The following is a 23,120-nucleotide window of genomic DNA, read 5'->3' as shown; positions in this document are numbered from 1 at the left end:
GAAACATGAACTCAGGTTTCTCTCTCCACAGAGAGTGCCTGACCTGCTGGATAGTTCCAACATTCTCTATCATTGCAGCAGATTTCCTACAACTGCTCTGTTCTGCCTGTCACAGTTTTTTTCTCCAATTTCTCGTTCCTTCTCAACCCGAACCATCACCTGTCCATCTTCAGAGATACTCACAAAGTGCTGGAGTAACTCAGTGGGTTAGGCAGCACCTCTGGAGAAAAGGAATAGGTGATGTTTCGGGTCAGAACCCTTCTTCAGACTGGTAGAAAGGAACTACAGATGCTGGTTTAATACTGACGCGACGACCCAAAACGTCATCTATTCCTTTTCTCCAGAGATGCTGCCTGACCCGGTAAGTTACTCCAGCACCTTCTTTCTATCTTCGGTATAAATCAGCATCTGCAGCTCCTTCCTGCACATGTTCTCTAAAGATGCTGCCTGACCTGCTGAGTTACTCCAGCACTTTGTGTCCTTTTGTGTATTAACCAGCATCTGCAGTGCTTTGTTTCTACAACATAAATGTTAACTCTGTTTCTCTCACTAAAAAAGCTGGATGACTTGCTGAGTTTTTCCAGCATGTTCTGCTTTTGTTGCATTAATTATGCCTCCTTTTCCCAATATCTCCATTGCAATGAAATTAAAATTCATCTAGTTTCCTACTCTGTCTCATCTTTTCACAATGCCTCATAATGAAGGAATATCCATGTTAAATTACAGCCACAGCCTGCAGTCTTTAAAAAGCCGAACAATGCTACAGGTTGCAACTTCCATTTATATCATCCCCTCTCATATTCTATTACATTTCTGTGCTGTCCCTGCAATCTGGCCTTTGACCTTTCACTTTTTTTTAACAGTAAGAGAATGCAAGTTTATTAATGTTGTCTTTATCTTTAAGAGAACATTTAAAAACTCATCCAGATCATGAATCTACAGTTTAAACACAATTCAAAATGGGGATGTATTTTAAAATATCAATTGACAAGACTATCATGGTACCAACCAATAAAATAAATAAAATTGTCCTGATTGAGGGCTTGTGTGTGTTTTCTGGGTCTACATGCCTGTGAGTTTCATTTATGTAGGTGCTTTTGGTTCCTCAGGGCATGCCAAAGGTGTGTTGGAGGCACCAGCTTGTTGGCCCTTCTCACTATCACTGGACGCCCATTTTCCCGAGCCAGTAATGTGTTAGGCCCACATCAGAAGAAAGTTTTTAAATAAAGAAGAATTGTTCTTCAAGTTAATGGTATCATCGCTGCAGATTTCTTTTCTCATTGAGAAACTGGGGTGACAGGTCAAAGGCCACGTGTGCGGGGATAACACGGAGGTTTTATACAAATTATGAAAGAGGATGATTACAGTGGAAGATGCAATGATTTTGACACTATTTTGGATTTGAAAGTCTATAGATTGCCTGGGATCACATGCAATAAAGATGAGAGGGTTTCATCACCAGAAGGGTATCACTTCACAGACCAGTAGTGTAACAAGTCTGTGAGCCACCTTAACTCCACCAAGGACCTGAAATTAGCCCGCCCCCAGTCCGCTCCCACCGCCGATATCTTAAAAACTCTGTGAGCCACACAACTGGACAGTAGCATTATAACATGAACTGTGAAACTTCCTAAATATTCCTGGAACTACAGTGAAATCTTCGTGTTAAAATGCCAGGTTTTGCTAGCTCTTGGCTGTCACATCATTGTATAGATACATGAATGCAGGAGTGGCTACGTACCGGTGTGCTATGCTGCCCTTCTTAATATCGGATATGATCAGTGGCTCTCCGGGCTTCCGACTTACAGCTGCTGAATGGAAAAATACATAGTCAACCCAAAGTACCTCATGTACAAGAAGAACAGAAGAGGAGTGAAATGTAAAGTCAGAAGGAGGTATATAGAGGAGGGGGGGGTTATAGTGCTTAGGTAGCTTTCAACCCAACAGTATGAACATTGAATTCATAAGGTGTCAGAGCAGCATTACGACATCAAGTCAACTCCGCCATTCAATCATGGCTGATCTATTTTTACCTCCTCACCCTATTCTCCTGCCTTCTCCCCATAACCCCGTACACCCGTACTAATTCTTCAATTTTAATTAGACTATTCTGTTCCCTCAAAACCAGTCTTTGGAAGATGTTCTCCTCTGGCCCAATTAACACAAGAACCAATGCCTAAAGCCAGCAAATAATGCTCGATGTACAATGGTAGAAGAAGAACCAGCCTCAAGTTGTGTCGCTGAGTCTGAAAATGGGGTCTGAAAACAGGAAAAGTGTTAATGCGACCAAGGCTGTGCATTGCAATTCAATAGCTTGAACCCATTGTGAGTGTGTTATACAGGAAGAGATAAAGAAACTTGCAAATATTGAAACTTGCAAATACGATAAAAGACTGAGGAGAACTAAGCATTTGATAAGGTCCCACATAGGAGATTAGTGGGCAAAATTAGGGCACATGGTATTGGAGGTAGAGTGCTGACGGATAGAAAATTGGTTGGCAGACAGTAAACAAAGAGTAGGGATTAACGGGTACCTTTCAGAATATCAGGCAGTGACTAGTGGGGTACCGCAAAGCTCGGTGCTGGGACCGCAGCTATTTACAATATACATCAATGATATAGTGAAGGAATTCAAAGTAACATTAGAACATTTGCAGATGACACAAAGCTATGTGGCAGTGTGAACTGTGAGGAGGATGCTATGAGGATGCAGGGTGACTTGGACAGGTTGGGTGAGTGGGCAGATGCATGGCAGATGCAATTTAATGTGAATAAATGTGAGGATATCCACTTTGGTAGCAAAAACAGAAAGGCATATTATTATCTAAATGGTGTCAAGTTTGGAAAAGGTGAAGTACAATGGGATCTGGGGGTCCTTGTTCATCAGTCAATGAAAGCAAGCATGTAGGTACAGCAGGCAGTGAAGAAAGCGAATGGCATGTTGGCCTTCATAACAAGAAGAGTTGAGTATAGGAGCAAAGAGGTCCTTCTGCAGTTGTATAGGGCCCTAGTGAGACCATACCTCGAGTATAATGTGCAGTTTTGGTCCCCTAATTTGAGGAAGGACATTCTTGCTATTGAGCGAGTGCAGCGTAAGTTTGCAAGATTAATACCCGGGACTGTCATATGCTGAGAGAATGGAGCAGCTGGGCTTGTATACTCTTATTAAGGGTTTGGACACGCTAGAGGCAGGAAACATGTTCCTGATGTTGGGGAAGTCCAGAACCAGGGGCCACTGTTTAAGAATAAGGAGTAAGCCATTTAGAACGGAGATGAGGAAACACTTTTTCACACAGCGAGTTGTGAGTCTGAAGAATTCTCTGCGTCAGAGGGCAGTGGAGGCCGGTTCTCTGGATACTTTCAAGGGAGCTAGATAGAGCTCTTAAAGATAGCGGAGTCAGGGAATATGGGGAGAAGGCAGGAACGGGGTACTAATTGGGGATGATCAGCCATGATCACATTGAATGGCAGTGCTGGCTCGAAAGGCTGAATGGCCTACTCCGGCAACTATTGTCTATTGTCTAAATCTCAATGCAAGCCTGCTCCATTGTACAGAGCGTTTGTTAGGCTGATTAATGTACAATGGTTACGATAGGCAATCATTTCCACAATGTTTACTTCGATTGTGCTCCACACTAGGCATAAAAGCAGTCTCAACGCCAAGGCACCGAGAGGCCGCTTGCCTGCAGTTCTCTGTAAGCCTGCAATCATGCCCTCTCACAGCACTACTGAAATCTCTTGTTACCAGAGACCTGGCATTAATTAGCTCACTGTGGCCCTTAGCAATAACGAAACCAATTAAGCTGTCAGACTCATTGGCGGATAGCCGGAAATATCTGGAACATATGAAATCAGAGGTGCAGATTATTCAGCCCCTCTTGCCTACTCCGCCATTCAATCAAATCGTCACCGATCTTTTACTTTAGAACTACTTTCCTGCACTAACTCCAGATCACTTGGTTTCCTCAATATTTTACATTCTATTGACTCTTGTCTTAATAAACACAGTGGCTGAACATTCACAGCTCTTTGGGGGTAAGGAATTCCAAAAAGTCTCTATTCTTTGTTAAAGTAGATTTGTCTTCTGTCTTGCTGTCTTTATTTTGACTATCATTTCTCGACACCTCAGCCAAGAGAAAAATGTGACCCATGTCTACCTTAGATGTTTATGTTAAATTTTATTTTATGTGTCTGTGTGTATTGTTGCTTTTCACTTAGTATGGCTGTATGGTAACTCAAATTTCACTGTACGTTAGTTGGTTAAGTGCCAATAAACGTGAACTTGAACCTTGTCAGACCCCATGAGAACCTTGTATGCACCAACAATTATTTTATTTCGAAGTCACGTGAATGACTACGTGAAGAGCCCACCAGCCCGCATGCGAGCATCGGAGTAGTTCGAAACTGCTCTGACAGGTAAGAGAAATATTTTCTTTCAGGAATGGGCCGCTGCTCCGGAAATAGGGGCAGCATCCCTGGAGAAGCTGGCACAGCTTCTGCAGCTGCCGCCATGGAGGCTCCGTGGAGCGGTGGAATAAAAATAGCAGCGGCCGGCGTAACCGGTACAACGAACGTTGTGGAGGTTCCGCAGCTGGCGTTTTTAAGCATATCAGCTGCCGGCTAAGGCCGGGTTTAGGTTCCGCAGCAGCTGGCATAGCAGCTGCCGGCTGAGGTCGGGTCAGCAAACGCTGTGGAGCAGTGACCGCTGTGTGAAGCTCTGTAAGAAGCTAATGGCTATAAATAGCGGCTGCCGCGGAGGCTCAGCAGGAGCTGATGGTTTTATAATAGCGGCTGCCGCTCGGCCAGGTCTGTGACTGCCGTAGCAGAATGGGGCTCCACTGGAGCAGGTGGCTGTTCGGAGCATCTGACGGGCAATGCCTGTGCAGATTGCTGCTCTGAAAGGGAGTCAGCCAGAGGCCTGAGGAGGCAACACCTGGTTCAGGGTTGGGTTCTATTTCCTCCCCTAAGAAACTCCATTGAGGCTCCAGAAGGGAGCAAGGACTCGGAGTCACTAGCAGGAGCTCCTGTCTTGTGAGTTATATAAATAAACAAACAAACAAATAAATAAAGACGAATAAATGGATGAATAAATAAATAAATGGAAAAAAGGAATGTGCTCCTAGCTCTGGAGACATTTACAGGCTGTGTCTGTCAGGGTTGCGTTATAGTATCTCCCGCTCAGAAGAAGGGAAGCAATACCTGGCTCAGGGTTGCGTTATGATATTTCCCGCTCAGAAGAGGGGAGTGTTGGAGATTCTTACAGAGGTGACTCCAACAATGTGGATATCGATAAGGAAATTAAATCCCTGAACTAATCTAATATTTTTTAATCATATGAAGGAGCTACCGGCTCTTGTCACATATTTGCCATCACTTTGGGGATAGGAGATTCACTGGAGGAAGATCTGGCTAAAAGTATCCGGGACATATGCCAGTCCACATAAACTGCTAGACTTTTTGGATGTTCCATACGTCAATTTTATCAGTTGAGATATCCCAGTGATGATATGTAGGCAAAGAATTATGTCAGCAAGTCCAAAATACGCTCTGGAGTCATTACGGCCTTTTGCAAGTCAGAAGATGGGTCTCATCTCTCGGGAAAGCAGAAAGCTGTATTAACACCTCTGTAATACACAGTTGGGGCTGTTGCCTTCGCAAAATACTATAAGGCATGAGATCATTCCCAAAATGGCTCATTTTTTACAGGGTCAGTAATGTGCAGCCTGCATATTATCTCTTCAGAGAGGGCTTATGTAGCAAGTTGAAGACTTACAGGGGTTAGGCGGCTGCGGGGGTGGAGTACCATTCTAGGTGGTTAAAGCTCCAGTATTCTGGTGGGTTTTCACCCTGTATTCATGGAGCAGGAAGCGCCGTTGAAGCTCTGGAAAGGAGCAGTCGGGAGTCACTAGCTGGCCTCTCAAGAACAGCTGGTTGAACCAGGCTTGCAGTATTGGCAGGCGTGACCTGTTCAGTGAGCCCTGCTGACCTGTTCAGTGAGCCCCTGCACCGAAAGAGCAGCTGGCCAAAGGAACAGCCTGTCGATCCAGGCTGGGAGAATCTGGCAGTGCTATCTGCACAGTCAGCTCCAGCAAAGGCTCCAATAAAGGCAGCTCCAACTAGGAACAGCTTGGCTACCCTGGTTCAGGGTAGACCATCTTGGAGCTGGCTGGTCATATGGATCATAGTGACCAGTGAAGCTCTGTCTCAACATCTGTGATTGAGGTTATCAAGCTGCTCAGCAGAAAATGGTCCATGCAAGAAGCTTTTTTGTACCAGGCATGTCAGACAGTCTGCCGATCTGACTGTCATATGTACCAAGTCATGGTGGTAAAGTTAGGTCAAAAGGTGGGCTTGGGTTTGATCAGGACAATGGAACAGAGAGATGGAAGGTTAGGAGGTCATCACAGCACCATTTGGGGATCTGAGATTTTTCAAACAGGGGGACAGAGTGAGTGGACTGCAGAGACCATAGCTGGCGGGGTGAGGATGACATTAGCACGTCTGAAGCTTGAATGAGCAGCTCTCCACACAGGTCTATGTGCACATTGTGTAGTGGTTGGAAGGGAAGTGAGCCACAAAAGCACTGGAAAAATCAAGAGCAGTAGCAAGGGAAGCAGACAAGGATTTGTGGTGGAAATTGATGGGGTGGGGAATACTGAAAATAAAGTGTGTAAATGGGTGGTCGATAGTTAATGTGGACTCAGTAAGCCAGAGAGCTTAGTTCTGTGCTGTAAATATATGACTCTACACCTTAAGATTATATAGGAGCTTACAGATCCCTAAGATTTTTCAATGCATTTACAATAGCTAAAAATAACTTTTACTGTGGAATCACTGTTGCACTGTGACAGCACAGCTTTCTTTGTATCCAAGAAACTCCCACAAATGGAATAGAGATAAACATGGTCATTGTTTTTGGTTGGAGGGTATTGAATATAACCTGGGAGGTGATTGTAACAGCTCACCTGAAAGATGGCATCTTGATGGTGCATCATACCCTGAGGTAACAAGAAATTCATCAAGCCTTCAGTTCTTAAGGCACATATCAATTCCCAGCCAACAAATTCACACAACTGATCATAAAAGAGCAGTGTGTGGAAATGACAATACTCACAGCTGATGGTAATGCCAAGCTCAACACCTCTCTTCTTGGGAAGTTTCACATGAAAGGTCCCACTGCTGGGAATAACAGATTCTGTGAACAGGAAAAGCAGCCTAAGACATCAGGACTTTAACGTTGAGTGTCTGCATTTTATCATTTTACACAAATCACCCAGATACGTTGTCTGATAAAACTCAATGAACATTTAATGCATTTGTATCATATTCATGTTCATAGTTTTAAAACAGATTCAGTTAACTTCAGTTAACTTCTTTTAAATGGTACAAATCAGAAATGTCAAGCACAGTGTCAAGTTTTCAGACATCACCAAAATAAGTTGCTATGTTTCCAGTGTGTAATTGTGGATGTATCTAGTAAAGAGAGCACTGACGCTTGGAGGTCACCATTCAGCCCATAATTCCTGAATTTGTTCTTTGAAATAATTAATCCCATTTTGTTTTCCTATCTATGTACCTGTCCAAATTATTTTAAAAGTTGTAATTGTACCTGCCTTAATCACTTCCTCTGGCAGTTAATTCCATATATATATATACATACAACCCAATGTGAAAAAGTTCCCTTCAGGTTCCTATTAAATGTTCCCCTCTCACCTTAAACCTATGTCCTCTGGTCCTTGATTCCCCAACCTTGAGAAAATGATTGTGACCAAATACCTTATCCATGCCCATGATGATTTCATGCACCCCCATAACATGACATCTTAGTCTCGTACACTCCAAGAAATAAAGACCTAGCCTGTCCCAAACACTCCTGTCCTTTGTGTTCTGGAAACATCTTCGTAAATCTTATCAGCACACTTTCTAGCTTAATAGCAATTTTACTTCATCAGGATGACCAAAACTGAACATAATCCTCCTGGTGCAGCCTCATCAATGTCTTGTATAACTGCAACATATCATCCCCACTCAATGCCCTGACTGATGAAGGCCTGCATGTCAAAAGTCTTCTTCACCACTCAGGCTAAATGTGCCATCACTTTCAGGGAACTATGTACTTATAACCCCAGGTCCCTCTGGTGTACAGTAATCCCCAGGATACTTTGTTTCACTGCAAATGTCCTACACCAGTTTGACTTCCAAAACTGCAACACATCACACTTATCTGAATTAAACTCCATTTGCCATTCCATGACCGACTTAGTCAGCTGATCAAGAAACCCGCTATAATTCTTGATAACGTTCTTCACTGCCTAGGATACCACCTATTTTAGTGCCATCTGCAAACTTTTTAACATTGCATAGAAACATAGAAACATAGAAACATAGAAATTAGGTGCAGGAGTAGGCCATTCGGCCCTTCGAGCCTGCACCGCCATTCAATATGATCATGGCTGATCATCCAACTCAGTATCCCGTACCTGCCTCCTCTCTCCATACCCCCTGATCCCCTTAGCCACAAGGGCCACATCTAACTCCCTCTTAAATATAGCCAATGAACTGACCTCAACTACCCTCTATGGCAGAGAGTTCCAGAGATTCACCAGAGATTGCCTTGTACCTCCTCATATAAATGATTGATATAGCTGACAAACAACAATGGGTTCAGCACCCAAGGCACACCACTAGTCACAGGCCTCCAATCTGAAAACAACCTTCCACCACCACCCAATGTTTCCTTCCATCAAGCCACTTAAGTATCCAATTAGATGACTCACCCTGGATCCCATGCGATCCAATCCTCTACAGCAGCCTACCAGGTGGAACTTTAATCAAAGACCTAGCTGATGCACATATAAACTATGTCTACAGCCCTGCCCTTATTGATCTTCTTGGATACGTCTTCAACAAAATTTAAACAAATTTGTGAAACATGATCCCCCATGCACACTATTGTACTGACTATTCTTAATCAACCCTGATCTTTTCGAACGCATGTATATCTTATTCCTCAGCATCCCCTCCAGTAATGCACCCAGCACAGAAGTTAGGCTTACTGGACTTACTACCAAGAAGGTAGATAAGAGCGTGTGCGGACGGGACGCCGATGAACGAGAGGTGCCACGTCCCCGGCTACGTCAAGCCCACAGTCACCAAAAAATGTTGAACATTTCAAAATCCAGCGGCGACCAGAAAAACGTTACGACTCTTTAGGCGACTTGAGGAGACCACTCACGACCATACAGGCGTCACCCCACGACCATGTGGTGACAGCCTAGTCGTCTTAGTTGCCTAAATCGCCTAAGTGGGACAGGCCCTTTATAATCCTCCAGGTATTCATGATCCCAGCTGTCTGTACTGGACCTAAGCCACTTTCCTTTTTTTTGATCAGAGCACCTATCTGGATTGTAATCCAGGGTTCCCTACCATGCCAGTATTGACCTTCATTCTAACAGGAACATTCAGACATTGAAATCTTGCCATCTTACTTTTAAAATCCTCCCACTTTTCAGATGTTCCTTTGCCCACAAACAACCTATTCCAAGCAAGTAAGCAAGCTCCTCAAAATTCACCTTGCTCTTATTTAGAACATTAACAAGAGGACCAGTTCAGTCCTATTCCATAAGTATTTATAAACTAATGCAGGTACACAGATAGTAGACCGGGCTCAAGAACTAAACCTTGACATTAGTGAGAAGTTTGTGGTTTCCACCTTCACACGCCAGAAACCCTGGGGAGTTCTGATACACACTCCCATCATCTGAGACTCCCTGAGGTCAGAATTTGTAGAAAGCTTAGGTGTTTTGTACACAGTATCCAAAATGAGGATTTATCTCACCAATAATTTCCCAGAGCGAATGACCACTCCCAAATCCATTACAAAACGCAAATAGACAGATAAATGCATGCACAATCATTGTTGGTTCAGGGGGGTAATTAGGTTTTACCTTAACTCTGGCATCAAGCCTTTTTTACACTCCAGATTTGCTTTCACCAAAGTTTTTTGCCAGTCAAAATTCCTTCTACTTAGTGACCTTCTGTCTGGATATATTATTGTACAGAAGGGGACTCTCACCAGGCACAGCGAGCTTGCAACATTGGCCTGATAGGAAACCCATTCAAGGGTTGCTTTCTCCGCAAATGGATGTACATACCTGCCACGTCAAACTCTATGTCCAGTGTAACTTTGCTTGAAAGAGCCGCGTCCCGCAGCAACTGGTTGGCCTCCTCCAGCGTCCCATCCTCGGTTACCATGCCGTTAATGGAGAGAACCCGGTCACCCACCTGCACTAGTCCGCACCTGGATCCAGGAGTTCCATGGGCAGAAAAAGAACAATGAACGAATGCTGATTATTGGATCCAAATTCATAAGCTAATACTGAGCATATTAGAAACCATATGTTCATATTGTTGAAGAACCTACCTCTATATCGTACCTTGAAATGCATCACAAAACTATTTACGTCAAGGAGGTGTTGTCATTTTTGTGATGGGGAGGAAAAACAGCGCCTCGTATTTTGTTTCCCATATTCTTTTACTGTGTTAGAAGGAAGCCGTGTGGCCCATCAATGCCGTCTCTCAGAACATTCCCATTGCTCTAGAAGAACCTACGACTGGAGGGCAGAGCCTCAGAATAAAATGACTTGCCTTTAGAAGTGAGATGAGGAGGAATTTCTGTAACCAGAGGGTGGTGAATCTGTGAATTCATTGCCACGGACGGCAGTGGAGGCCAAGTCATAGGGTATTTTTAAAGCGCAGATTGTTAGGTTCGATTAGTTAGGGCATCAAGGGTTATGGGGAGAAGGCAGGAGAATGGGGTTGAGAGAAATAGATCAGCCATGAATGGCAGAGCAGACTCAATTTTCTGCTCCTATGTCTTCTGGTCAGTCCCCTTCCCCTACATATTCCATTAAAGTATTCTCCCTCCAATGGCCCTCAACTACCCCCCTGATTCTCCTGCCACCCACCTACCATAGGGACAACCTACACTAACCAATTAACATGCCAACCAACACATGGGAGGACACAGGGAGTGGATGCGAAAGTGGGATAACATAGAACTAAAGTGAACGGGCGATCGATGGTCGGTAGGGACTCGGTGGGCCAAGGAGCCTGTTTCCCCGCTATATCTCTAAACTAAAAGAAGCACTCGAAGAATTCCATTTGGTCAGAGCCAGAACGTGTAAACACCACACAGACAGGAGCTGCGGTCAGAATCCAACCCCTGTTGTTGGAGTTTGACAACACTGGGCCTCTACTCGCTGGAGTTTAGAAAGCTGAGGTTCAACTGTCATTGAAACTTACAGAAATGTACAGAATAATGAAAGGCATAGATAGAGTGGATGTTAAAAGGATGCATCCACTGATGGGAGAGTCTAGGACCAGAGGTCATAACCTCAAAATTAAAGAGTGCTCTTTTAGAAAAGAGGTGAGGAGGAACTTCTTTAGTCAGAGAATAGTTAATCTGTGGAATGCATTGCCACAGAATGCTGTGGAGGCCGTCAATGTGTTTTTCTAAGGCAGAGATAGACAAATTCTTGAATACAATGGGTGTCAAGGGTTATGGGGAGAAGGCAGGAAAATTAGGTTAGGAGGCAGAGATCAGCCATGATTGAATGGCGAAGTAGACTTGATGGGGCCGAATGGCCTAATTCTACTCCTAAAACTTGTGAACGCGAGTTGCGAGAGAGTGGCACTATCTGTCATCTCTCTGTGCCACCCTCCCTCAATCAGAACTCACTCAGTCCCAGTGCAAGTCCAGTAACATGAGCACCATAGTACAACAGGCAGCCTAATGCAGATGATCAAATTCCTGACTGCTGATGACAAAGCTTGCCGTGGAAGTGCTGTGGAAGATATCAGGTCAATAATTTTGTGCTTGGATCTTCAATCTGCCTTTAGTGTCTGGGATGCAATCGATCTGTAAATTATTTGTGTGTCATGTAGCTGCAAATCAGTTCAAAGTGCTTGTGTTTCCCAGTCCCTTCAATGCCAGACAGTAATTTTACTCTGCCACTGAATGGATCATAACAAAGAATATATAGATTTGTAACCATAATAATTAGTACATTGGGATAATTACAGAGGGAAATATGTTGCATCTTATTTACTCAATACTGTTATTCAGTGTAATTTCCCTGGCATTGCATTGTTAAACCAATGCTTAATAACACCGGTGTAACTGAAAATGCATTAATATTAATTGCAAATAAACAATTCTTTTTTTTCACAACAGATGGGTAGTTGCTGTGTTTTCATCTCTCTATGGGATCACTCCTTCCTATCTTTGCACTCTTCTCCACCTCTTAAGTCTTCTGAAAACTTTGGATTTTCACACTTTTAATTCTACCATCCCCTCAGACTTGTCAAGGTGCCAATGGATGGAATTCCCACTCTACATCTGTTTAGTATAGTTTAGAGCTAGAACGCGGAAACAGGCCCTTCGGCCCCGGTTGTCCGTGCAGTCCAGCGATCCCTGTACACTAACACTATCCTACACACTCAAGGGACAATTTACATTTTTACTGAAGTCAATTAGCCTACAAACGTGTACGTCTTTGGAGTGTGGGTGGAAACGGTAGCACCCAGAGAAAACTCACGCAGGTCATGGGGAGAATGTACAAACTCCATACATACAGCACCTGAAGTCAGGATTGAACCCTTGCCTCTGGCACTGTAAGGCAGCAACTCTACCATTGTGCCACCTTGCCCCCCTAAGTTATCCTTTAAGATCCCCCTGATAATCTGCCTCTTAGTGCTGGCTTTGATCACCTGTCCCATACCATGCCATGTGGCTGGGCATGAGTTCTCCTCTAATACTGTTTCTGTTGGACAAGTTACCTAGCTAAGAACGTGGCTTGTAAACCCTGATTTGCTTTTTATTCATTTTCAATGGACAAAACGGCCTAACCTTTCCGCAGGGCTGTCTGGATCGATAAACCGGATGAGCGGTGGAGACGAAAGAGGTTCTGTGGCAAAGATTCCCCCCTGAAGCTGCAAGCCAAATCCATTGAGAGGATCGCCCTTGAGAAAGATTTCCGTGGTCTCCGTGTGCACGATCTGTCCTCCTGGGCCGATGGTGCTCGAGGCTAGTGATACTGTGGAACAAAAAGGTCAGTGTTAGGCACCATGAACAGTGGCATTCGATTCAGCAAGAGCAGGTCTTCAGCACTGTCAGAGCCCACCAACACCTCGTTTTGAGAAAGGAGTCACAAATTGGTCAACTGACCCACTCAAGTGACCCAGCAATAAGCCACGTAGCTTTCATTCCTTTCTTTCATCTGCCTGTTTTCAACAACCCAATCCTGCTAAACAGGCACAATCTCTGATTGCCAGCAGTGCTGGGGAGCTGGACTCACTGGTGTGCCTCCTATATTTCACCATCAGCATTCTTAATTAATGTGTGGTATCCAGTCTATGGGTGCTGCACTGTGGCACCTCACACTTCTCTGCAGGAGCATTAAACCAATACATCATATGTCCTCTCGTAACAGAACAAAGATATCTTGTGCAACTGCTCAATGTAAAGCAGGTTCTCCCGTGAATTCTGGCCATATTTATTCACCACTCAATCCAGGTTATTTATTCATTCATTGTAGGAGGGTTTTACTCTCCACAGACTAGTTGCATACTTTGCAACACCTGTAAAGTACCTCAATAGTGTGAATGCATTGTTGTTGGAAATTAAAAAACACAGCCCTATCGTTCAAAGCATTAAAAAAAAAATCAGCCATTACGGGGTCTGTGAGCGGGGTCAGTTACCCTCGAGAATAAGAAATATCCTATATGAATTTGTTCCATGGGCACATTGAGTATTGCAGGTTGTAAGCAGTGGCAAGCAATTGTGAAACTGCAGAGCATTGTGGATGTAGCCCAGACCATCACGTAAACCAACCTCTCTTTCATTCACCCATCAACACTTCACGCTGCCACGGCAAGGCCACCAGTGAAATCAAGGACGAGTCCCACTCCAGACACTGCCTCTTCTCCTCCCTCCCATCAGGTAAGAGGTACAGACATGTGACAATGCATACCTCCAGATTTAGAAACAGTTTCCTCCCAGCTGTTATCAGGCAACGGAACCATCCTATCACCCAGGGGCAGAAATCTCTATCAAAACATGGGGGGGACACAATTTCTTAGCGCCGCGCGTGCAGGCGCACACACACATGCACACAAAGCTTTGGAGGCTAGAGCCGTGGGCTCTGTGGATGGTAACATCAGGAGCTGACTGGTTGGTGGCTGCCTCCGAATTCCAGCAACAGCAGCTTCGTTCGCCCATGATTTGTGGGGCTTCAACATCGGGAGCCTCGATCGCCTCGACGCAGCGATTTGACCGCGGAGCGGTGGAAGATCCCGCGGCCGGGCGATGAAAAGCCCCGCGAACGGGTCAATTCAAGCTTCTCTCTATGATCTTTGCTCCACTCCCTCCCCCAATCACCGCGCTCTATCCTCAGTCCCATCCCCTACTTCCACCTCTGACCAACACCTCCCTCCTCCAATCAATCATCACGCTGAATCATCATGTTCCCCCCCCCCATTGCCTGATGAACAACGTTTCTCTCGTCCAATCGACGTCCTCGATCATCAGTCCCACCCCCACTGTCTCGTGGAAAGCTGATATTTCCACGAGACAATCTCTGATAATCTGATACTACCCAACTCCATGCCCCCAACATACTAACCCCTTTTCCCTCTCTCACCACATACTGATCCCAGCACACTGCCACACTCTCTCCACTCATTGACTCTAAGATGCTGCCCCAAAACACAGACCCCCGCCTACCCCAAATCACAACTATCCCCTCCCCAAAACCCTACTGAAAACACTGTCCCTTACTCACAATCATGAACATACTGCCACCAACACACCATGCCCAACATTTTACCTGCAAAACATTGCCCTCTACAGGGCTGCCAACTCTCACGCATAGAGCGTGAGAATCACGCATTTCGCAAAATTCTCACGCTGATCACAAATTTCTCACGCTCTGTCATGAGAAATTCTATGATCAACGAAAATTTTAAAAACTCATATCAACTGCATGGGCCGTGGGTTTTGGAGAGCCGGAGCTGAGGGAGGGATGGAAGCAGATGCAGCGGTGGGGACAGATGCGGACGGGGAGCCGGGGCTGGCGAGTGTTTTCCGGGCTGGCGAGTGTTTGCCGGGCTGGCGAGTCGCTTGCTGCAGCTCTGGCCATGGAGCAGCCTCAGTGCAAGAGTCCCGGGCTATCGGAGGCGTCTGAAGCGTTGCGCCGCTGCCGTGAGAGTCTCTGTGCTGAATTCTCCCAGGTGACCGGCATGGATCAGGCTGTGGCTCGGTGCATTCTGGATGACAACCAGTGGCTGCTGGAGGTAAGTACCGAGCACTGGGTAGAAACGGTGGAAGATAGTGTCCTACAAATGGGGGTGGTTGGAGAAAGCATCCTGCTTCCCTGCTAGATTTTCACTTACAGTAACTGCAGGAAACATGTTCCCAATGTTGAGGGAAGTTCAGAACCAAGGTCACAGTTTAAGAATAAAGGGTAGGCCAGTTAGGACTGAGATGAGGACAAACTTTCTTCATGCAGAGAGTTGTGAATCTGTGGAATTCTCTGCCACAGAAGGCAGTGGAGGACAATTCATTGGATGTTTTCATGAGAGAGTTACATTTAGCTCTTGGGGTTAGCGAAATCAAGGGATATGGGGGAAAAAACAGGAAAGAGGTACTGACTTTAGATGAACAGCCATGATCATATTGAATGGCAGTGCTGGCTCGAATGGCCTATTCCTGCACCTATTTTCTATGTTTCGATGCTTGAGTATATGGCAATAAAACTAAACCACTTTAATTTGAAGCATTCATGCATCGAGGAGGTATAATGTAGTCATAGTGATACAGTGTAAAAACAGGCCCTTTGGCGCAACTTGCCCACACCCGCCAACTTGTCCCAGCTACACTACCTGCTCTTGGTCCATATCCCTCCCAACCTGTCCTATCCATGTGTCAGTCTAACTGTTTCTTAAATGTAGGGATAGTCCCTGCCTCAACTACCTCCTCTGGCAGCTTGTTCCATACATCCACCACCCTTTTCCCCCACCCCCCACCCCCACCCCACTGTTCCCATCTGCCCACCACACTTTTCTTATTTCATCCAACTATCCACTGTCCTTTCCCATTAGATTCCATCATCAGCAGCCCCTTGTTACATCCACTATTCACGTCTCAGGCCTCTGTCACTATCTCCACCCTCCTCTTTCCCACCTGACAACATCCACCAATCCATCGCTCCACAACTGGATCCATCTAGCTAGCTCACAGCCTCGAAAGGGAAAAGCATTGGAGAATGGGGCTGAATATTAGTTTATTTTCTTCACTTGATTTAATTTTATGCCAGGGAAGGTGGCTGATGCATTCCCCGCTTAATGACTGCCTGTGGACATTAAGCGAACTCACTGCCAGTGCTGTGCTCAGCAACTTCCCACTCTCACTCCTAATGACAACAATAAGCCTTGCCAATCACATGAGTTCAACAGAGGGGTTGCAGGAATTATTCATAATTTTGTGAAAGCTGCTCTATCTGCCATCCTCAAACTATGAATATTTGCTGAGTCATAGGTTTAAAATTTAATCGAGTGCGGTTTTCATATTTAATGTAGTTCGGGTAATTGTTGCAAATTCCAGGCACACGGCCAAGTGAGGCTGGGAGTTCACCGGGTAACCTGGCCGGCAGCCCTGCTTCAACTCACACCACTAAATGAGGCTGACATGCCATTTAATTCATTCATATTCAAGGGATGTTACAAACGTCCGACTGAGTAGAGCATTTGCTGGTGTAATAACTATTATTTAAAAAAAATAGCACTTCAAATTTGATTCAGTCTGGATTTCACCTGAGGGATATCTTTCTTCAATATCTGCCAGGTAAGCATTCCTATGGTGCGTTTTGATATTTTGAAAGCATGGATGAAAATGGACAAAATTTAATCTTCTACCATCACAGAAGTCAAAGATTCATGCAATCATTCAGCATGGAAAATGTTCCATGTGCAACGAAGATGCCCCATCCAAGCTAATCCCACTTGCTCGAGCCTAACCCATATCACTTGCAACCTTTCCTATCCATGTACCTGTCCCATGATACAATAATGATTGGGATCTCAACTCCTCGTCAATGAAATACAGTACAATGGTGCAGCTGGTAGAGCCACTGCCTTACAGCTCCACCAACCTGGATTCAATTCTGACCTTCGGGTGCTGTCCGTGTGGGCTTTGGGGAAGGGCAGGTTATTGGTGGGCATGTGGGGACAGTAAAATTGAAATAGTGTAGAATTATTCAAATTATTCAAGCTCTCATCGAAATCTGCTTCATGCTAACTGTATCCGAGCTTTCCGAGGGGTTCTGTTCTCTACTGATTGTGCCAGAGTCCTCCCGGGAATCTACACCATACTAACTGTATCCAAGCTCTTCCAGTAATCTGCTCCACACTAACTGTATCTGAGTTCTCTCTGGGAGTCTGCTCTATAATAAATGTGTCTGAGCTCTCCTGGAAACATCGAGCATTAAACAAGCTCTCAATGTAGGTTAATGGCAAAAGGAATCAGCGGCGAGTTGATGAACATGTGTGAGGGAGAATGAGGGAATGAAAAAATATGGGATTGGAACTAATGCAGTTGTTCTGTCACGATCTGCCATGGACAAGATGGGCTGAGTAGCCTCTTTCTGTGCCATTATAAGTGAAAAATAAGTAAGGAAAATTCAATTCATTTTTTCTGTCATTGACAGGAAGTTAAAATACTGCTGATGTTCATGAATGGAAGGAATTAGTGAGCTGCTCTCTAGATTTTAGTTAAGAGATACTGTGTATAAACAGGCCCTTCGGCCCATTGAGTCCCCGCCTACCTGTGATTCAATATTACCAAGCCAATTAACCTACAAACCTGTACGTTGGAGCGTGGGAGGAAACCTTCTGGAGAAAACCCATAAGGGTCACGGGGAGAATGCACAAGCTCCGTACAGACAGTACCCATAGTCAGGATCGAATCCGGGTTTATGGCGCAGTAAGGCAGCAACTCTACCGCTGCGCCACCGTGCCACCCACTATGCCGCCTCCTCTAAGGATAAAGTCCAAACCTGGGCACAGGATGAAGGATTTAGCATGGTAGTGAGGGGTTGCTGTACTGCTGCAGGTGCTATTCTTTGGGTGACATCGTTAAACCATACCGTTCAAGTGAATTAGAAGATTCCATATTTGGGGAAACACCATCGAGTGCTCGTATTCTATCAACATCCCCCTCTCAACCAAGGCTGTCAAAATAATGTAACCAGCCATTTACCCACAGATGCTGGTTATCATGGGCTCCTGCTGTATGCAAATGGATTGCTGCTTGGCTCCGCAAGGCAGGAGGACTGCAAACTAGTTCAGAAAGACTAATCGGTCATATAGCAGAAATGCAATACTGGTGTATTTTATCAGCATTTAAGCTGAAAGTGCACGTGCCTTACTGAAAAAATACCTGTTACAGTAAGTCCTCAATTTATGAACATTCTACAGTATTTACAAATGTTTGCTCTTACACCGTTGACTCTTTGGCACTGTCTTTGATTTATAAATCTACATTTTGCAGCAATGAATGACTCACCACTCACCACCCACCAGAGGATTCTGCATCAAATTCAGCATTTTACCAAGCCGATCAATATACAAAAGCTTTTTCCGGAAATCCATCCTTTTTCTAGATCAGAATAGCAAAACTACAGAACTTATCCATCTTAAATAAGAAAGCCCATTCAGCCCTTCGATACCATGACACTCCCAACAAAGTAATTTCATTCGTCCTATTATCCACTCCTTACTTCCCTGCTGCACCGTAACTGGATGCCCATCAATTTCCTTTTCTTTTGCCATTTATCTACAATTTCCAATGCCAATTAACCTATCTGCATTTAGAAACCACTCAACATCAGGGTGAACTAAAGCACCCTCGGCCTCTGAAGTTCTTTGAAAGTGAAATTGTAAGATTGAAAATGTGGCAGCCAGTTTGTACACAGCAAGGTTCTGAAAGTAATATAATTAAGTGGCTACCAGCCAATACATGCAAAGTCACCACGGAGACCCCACTTTGTCTTCAAATAGCGTTGTGGGGTCTTTTGTGCCCGTCTCAAAGAGCAGACAGGAGAGTTAATTGATGGCACCTCCTACTGTGGAGTATTCCTTCAGTCCTGCACTGGAGCCCTTGCCTTGAGTGAATAGAGTGAGTGGAGACAGTGCCTGTGCTGCTTTATCATCAAAGCTAATATCATCAGAAACTCACACAACCCAAGTCAGGCTCTCATCTCACTGTTACCATCAGAAGAAGGTACAGAAGCCTGAGAACCATTACCTCCAGGTTCAAGAACAGCTTCTTCCCACCACCCATCAGAATCTTGAACCACCATGAACCACTCTACCTCAGCACCAGACCAGACTTTAGAGATGCTGCGTGGAAACATGCCATCGGCCTACTGAATCCACACCAACCAGCGATCACCCGTACACTAGCACTATCCTACACTCTATGGACAATTTACAATTTACCAAAGGCAATTAACCTACAAACCTCGTTGGAGTGTGGGAGGAAACTGGAGCACCCAGAGAAAAACCATGTGATCACAGGGAGAACGTACAAACTCCTTACAGACAGCACCCGTGGTCAGGATCAAACCTGGGTCTGGCGCTGTAAGGCAGCAGCTCTACTGTTACACCACTGTGCCACTCTATGGGCCAAGCATTAGGAAGGTTGCACTTTGGCTTGCACTATCATGGTCTGGTTTAATAGAATATTGATATATTGTATATTTATTTATTGTATTTGTGCATTTAATGTGCCCGTTAAGCTGCAGCAAGTGAGGGTTCCATTGTTCCCTTCCTGCTGCATATGACAGATTAAACACTCTTGACTCTCTCTTAACTCCCCAGACTTTGCAGAAGTGCTGTCGTCTATCTGGAACAACTGGATTAAAACAGATTTTTAAAGATTTTTCACGTCCTAGTCATAACTTAATTTCAGTCTGCCAAAAGCCGTCTTCTTGTAAGTCGCAGTGATTAAGAGCCCATCTCATGAATCCCCAGGTTAAATCCTGTATTATTTCAAGGTTCAGAAAACGTACCAATTAATCCAGAAACTATTGCTGCATCTATCATAGAGAGTCATAGTCTTGCAGCTCGGAAATGGGCCCTTCGGCCTAACTCATTCATGTTAACCAAGATACCAACTAAACTAAATCTTTCTTATCCATCTACTTGTCCAAATGTTTGTTTAATGTTGCTTGCCATAAACAGCAAAGTGTCCAAATGGCATTTGTTAAAATCGTATTGTGAGGCACCATCAATGGGGCCAGGAACACTGTTCCCAGGTTGTTGTGCCCGTGAATTGCTGCAGTTGGCCCGACAGACTACGGAAGAATCCTCATTGAAGAGGGATCCTGATCAGAAACGTCGCCTATCCGTGTCCTTCAGAGATGCTGCCTGACCCACTGTTACTCCAGCAGTTTGTGTTCTACACAAGATTTCGGCATCTGCAGTTCTGTGTGTCTAAGGAAGTATCCTTCTACTCACTGGCGTCAGTGGAATTGAACTGTTTTTAAGAGTTTTCATTTCTAATTATTAATTTCACACGGCCATAATATTGTCTATTGTCTATTGTCCATCACAGCTAAAGGTGAAGATGATAATGTTTTTAAAACTGGGAAACTCACAGCTGCACTCCTGGAAGAGCTGGATTCCAGTTACGGGGTCTGCCAATTGGCTGGGCCTGTGGGATGGGTGCAGAAAGAAGGGCTGAGATAGTTAGGAATCTCCCAGGAGGAGGGGCACAGAGGCTCATATCTGGAGATCTCTGAATTGTGCATGGAGTTTGCACATTCTCCCTGTGACTGCATGGGTTTCCTCTGGTGCCTCTGAACAATGTGCATTCTGGCAGGTTAATTGGCCATTGTAGATAGCCTCGGTGGGCTAAAGTGCCTGTTTCTATGCCCTTTCTCTTCATATCTTCATACAGGAACTCATGCTCCCACTTCTGGCTCTTCGAACTGCAAAGCACCTGAAGATTATGATCCAATATCCATCATTGTCCATTGGCCATGCATTTCGGCCTGTCCTGCTCACTGCACAGTGGTCAGTGACATGAATCCGGGAAGTTCCCAAGCCTCCTTAACCTGCATTAACATCACTTTAATTCACGGAACATCACTCTTTGTTTTATTAACATGATAGTTGAGGGCCCTTGGTCTGTTCTCCCATGTTATGGGTACCACATCAGTTCTTGAAGGGAAGATTCTGCTCTTCTGGATGAGGTGGCCATATGAAACCGCCCTCACTCATCCTTCTGATCTACTTGAAGGGTCGGTATAACGTTGGGCAGATTCTCAGATTGAGGATTGTGGAAGAGGTGGGGCAGCGGACTCCACTAAAATTCGGTGCCACCTGCAAATTTACTAACCAACCCAACTACATTTCTTTATTACCAAATGCTACCTGCACTAACTAGTAACAGGAAATCTACCCTAACAATAAAACACATCCTTGTCATAATATAAAATAAATGGTTTCTGTCATCAGGTTTGCTTCAGGTTTAAATTATCATTTTATGATTATAAACAAACACTCACACGAACTCTTGTATTCTTTCCTTTTCACCTTGCGCCTCATCATGGTCGCTCGAGGGCTCATTGGATGGGCTGTCCGCGACAGAGTGCTGGTGTTCTGGGAGCTGAACCCTGAGGTGCCAGAGGAGGGAGGAGAGCAGCTGACCGGGACCAGCGCTGTGGGAGAGAGTCACAGAGAGAGAGGGTGCAGATCAGATTCTGAAAACGATGGAGTGGTGAAGCACATCGTCATTGATGGTTGGATATTCGTAAACACGTTGCACTGTGGGTTAGGAATTGATTTGAATTGGAATCTACAGAAATAAATCTCCAGAGCACTGCCATTAGCAGCCAGCGAATAAGGTCACAAAGGCATTATGGCATACAAAGAGGGCATTCAGCCCACTGAGCACCTCAGAGGAACTTAAATAGTTCCTCCTCACAACCCCCCTGCATCTCTTGTCCAACGCCTTAAATTAATATTCACTGGTTCTTATGTCATATCAATGTGTAAAGCCTGACTTTGCCTATCTTATCTAAACCTGCAATCGTCTTGAACACCTCTGTCAATTCCCCCTTCAACTTTTGCTGCAGGAGAACAATTATGTTACACTGACCTTACCTTGACAATGGAATCCCTTTTCCTCGCAATCATACTGATAAATCTCCTTTACACCCTTTCAAAGGCCTTTGCATCCTTCCTACCGAAGTGGTGGCCAGAACTAAATGTCCACTGTCATATTCACCAGCTCATTTCACGTTTCTCCGTGCTAAACTCCTTGCCTTTGTGTGATCATTCTGTCAGCCAAATGATGGCCTGTGGAATCTGATTGGTGTCTTGCACACCCAGGTTTGGCAATCATATGCTAATCTTGAAATTATACTCTGAATTCCAATATCCATGTCTTTAATATCCATTGATAACAAAACTCTGGGCATCATGCAATCCTTGTGGAATACGCGATGTCTACCATCCTCTAGTCTTTTACCATTAATAACTGTCCTTTGTTGTTAAACAATATACTGTATGCAAGCTGATGCTGACCCTCCTAGTTCACTTCTCCAAAATTGTCATTCTGCCTTTACAGTATTACTCTTGTTCAACGTTTTTTCAAGTCCATTAAAACAGCCCCCGCTGCATTTCCTTATCATCATCTTCCGTTATGTCATCGGGAAAATCAGTTTGGTGAGTCACATAATTGTTTTACAAACCCATGCTGGCTTAATAAACTCACACTTCTCCAAGGACCCATTATTTTTTCCTGGATTATTACTTTTAATGCCTTACTCACCGCCAAGTTGTACTTTGCCAAGAATGTTATTTTCACACCTGTACTTGAACAAGCATGCCAGGTTTTTCACTTTCAGTCCTCTGGCAGCTCCTACTCATTTGGAGAGGATGATATTTAGGGAGCCCTTCTACTATCTCCACCACTCCTTCTCTCAGCAAGCTGGGATGCAAGCCCCCAGGACCAGGTGACATGTGCATCTCCAACCATAGCTGGCTATTCCAGC

At 44.7% G+C, this 23,120-nt stretch overlaps 1 protein-coding gene across 2 annotated transcripts in view; it reads right to left on the bottom strand.

Annotated features, from left to right (window-relative positions):
* grip2b (glutamate receptor interacting protein 2b) overlaps positions 1–23,120 on the bottom strand; it is a 385,341-nt gene that overhangs the window by 30,443 nt on the left and 331,778 nt on the right. Inside the window, exons 11-15 of one of the 2 annotated variants that reach the window (XM_055647780.1) lie at positions 21,630–21,782; positions 12,911–13,097; positions 10,155–10,300; positions 7,115–7,195; positions 1,742–1,811 (exon numbers count right to left, since the gene is read on the bottom strand). In XM_055647780.1, coding sequence (XP_055503755.1) covers positions 1,742–1,811; positions 7,115–7,195; positions 10,155–10,300; positions 12,911–13,097; positions 21,630–21,782 — 637 coding nt within the window. The remainder of the gene's footprint in view (positions 1–1,741; positions 1,812–7,114; positions 7,196–10,154; positions 10,301–12,910; positions 13,098–21,629; positions 21,783–23,120) is intronic. The other variant, XM_055647779.1, reaches the window with a different exon arrangement.

Source organism: Leucoraja erinacea, chromosome 16, assembly GCF_028641065.1.
Source record: "Leucoraja erinacea ecotype New England chromosome 16, Leri_hhj_1, whole genome shotgun sequence".
NCBI classification, from domain to species: Eukaryota; Metazoa; Chordata; class Chondrichthyes; order Rajiformes; family Rajidae; genus Leucoraja; species Leucoraja erinaceus.
Note: the sequence above shows the minus strand (reverse complement) of the source record. Positions and strands in the feature narration are given on the sequence as shown.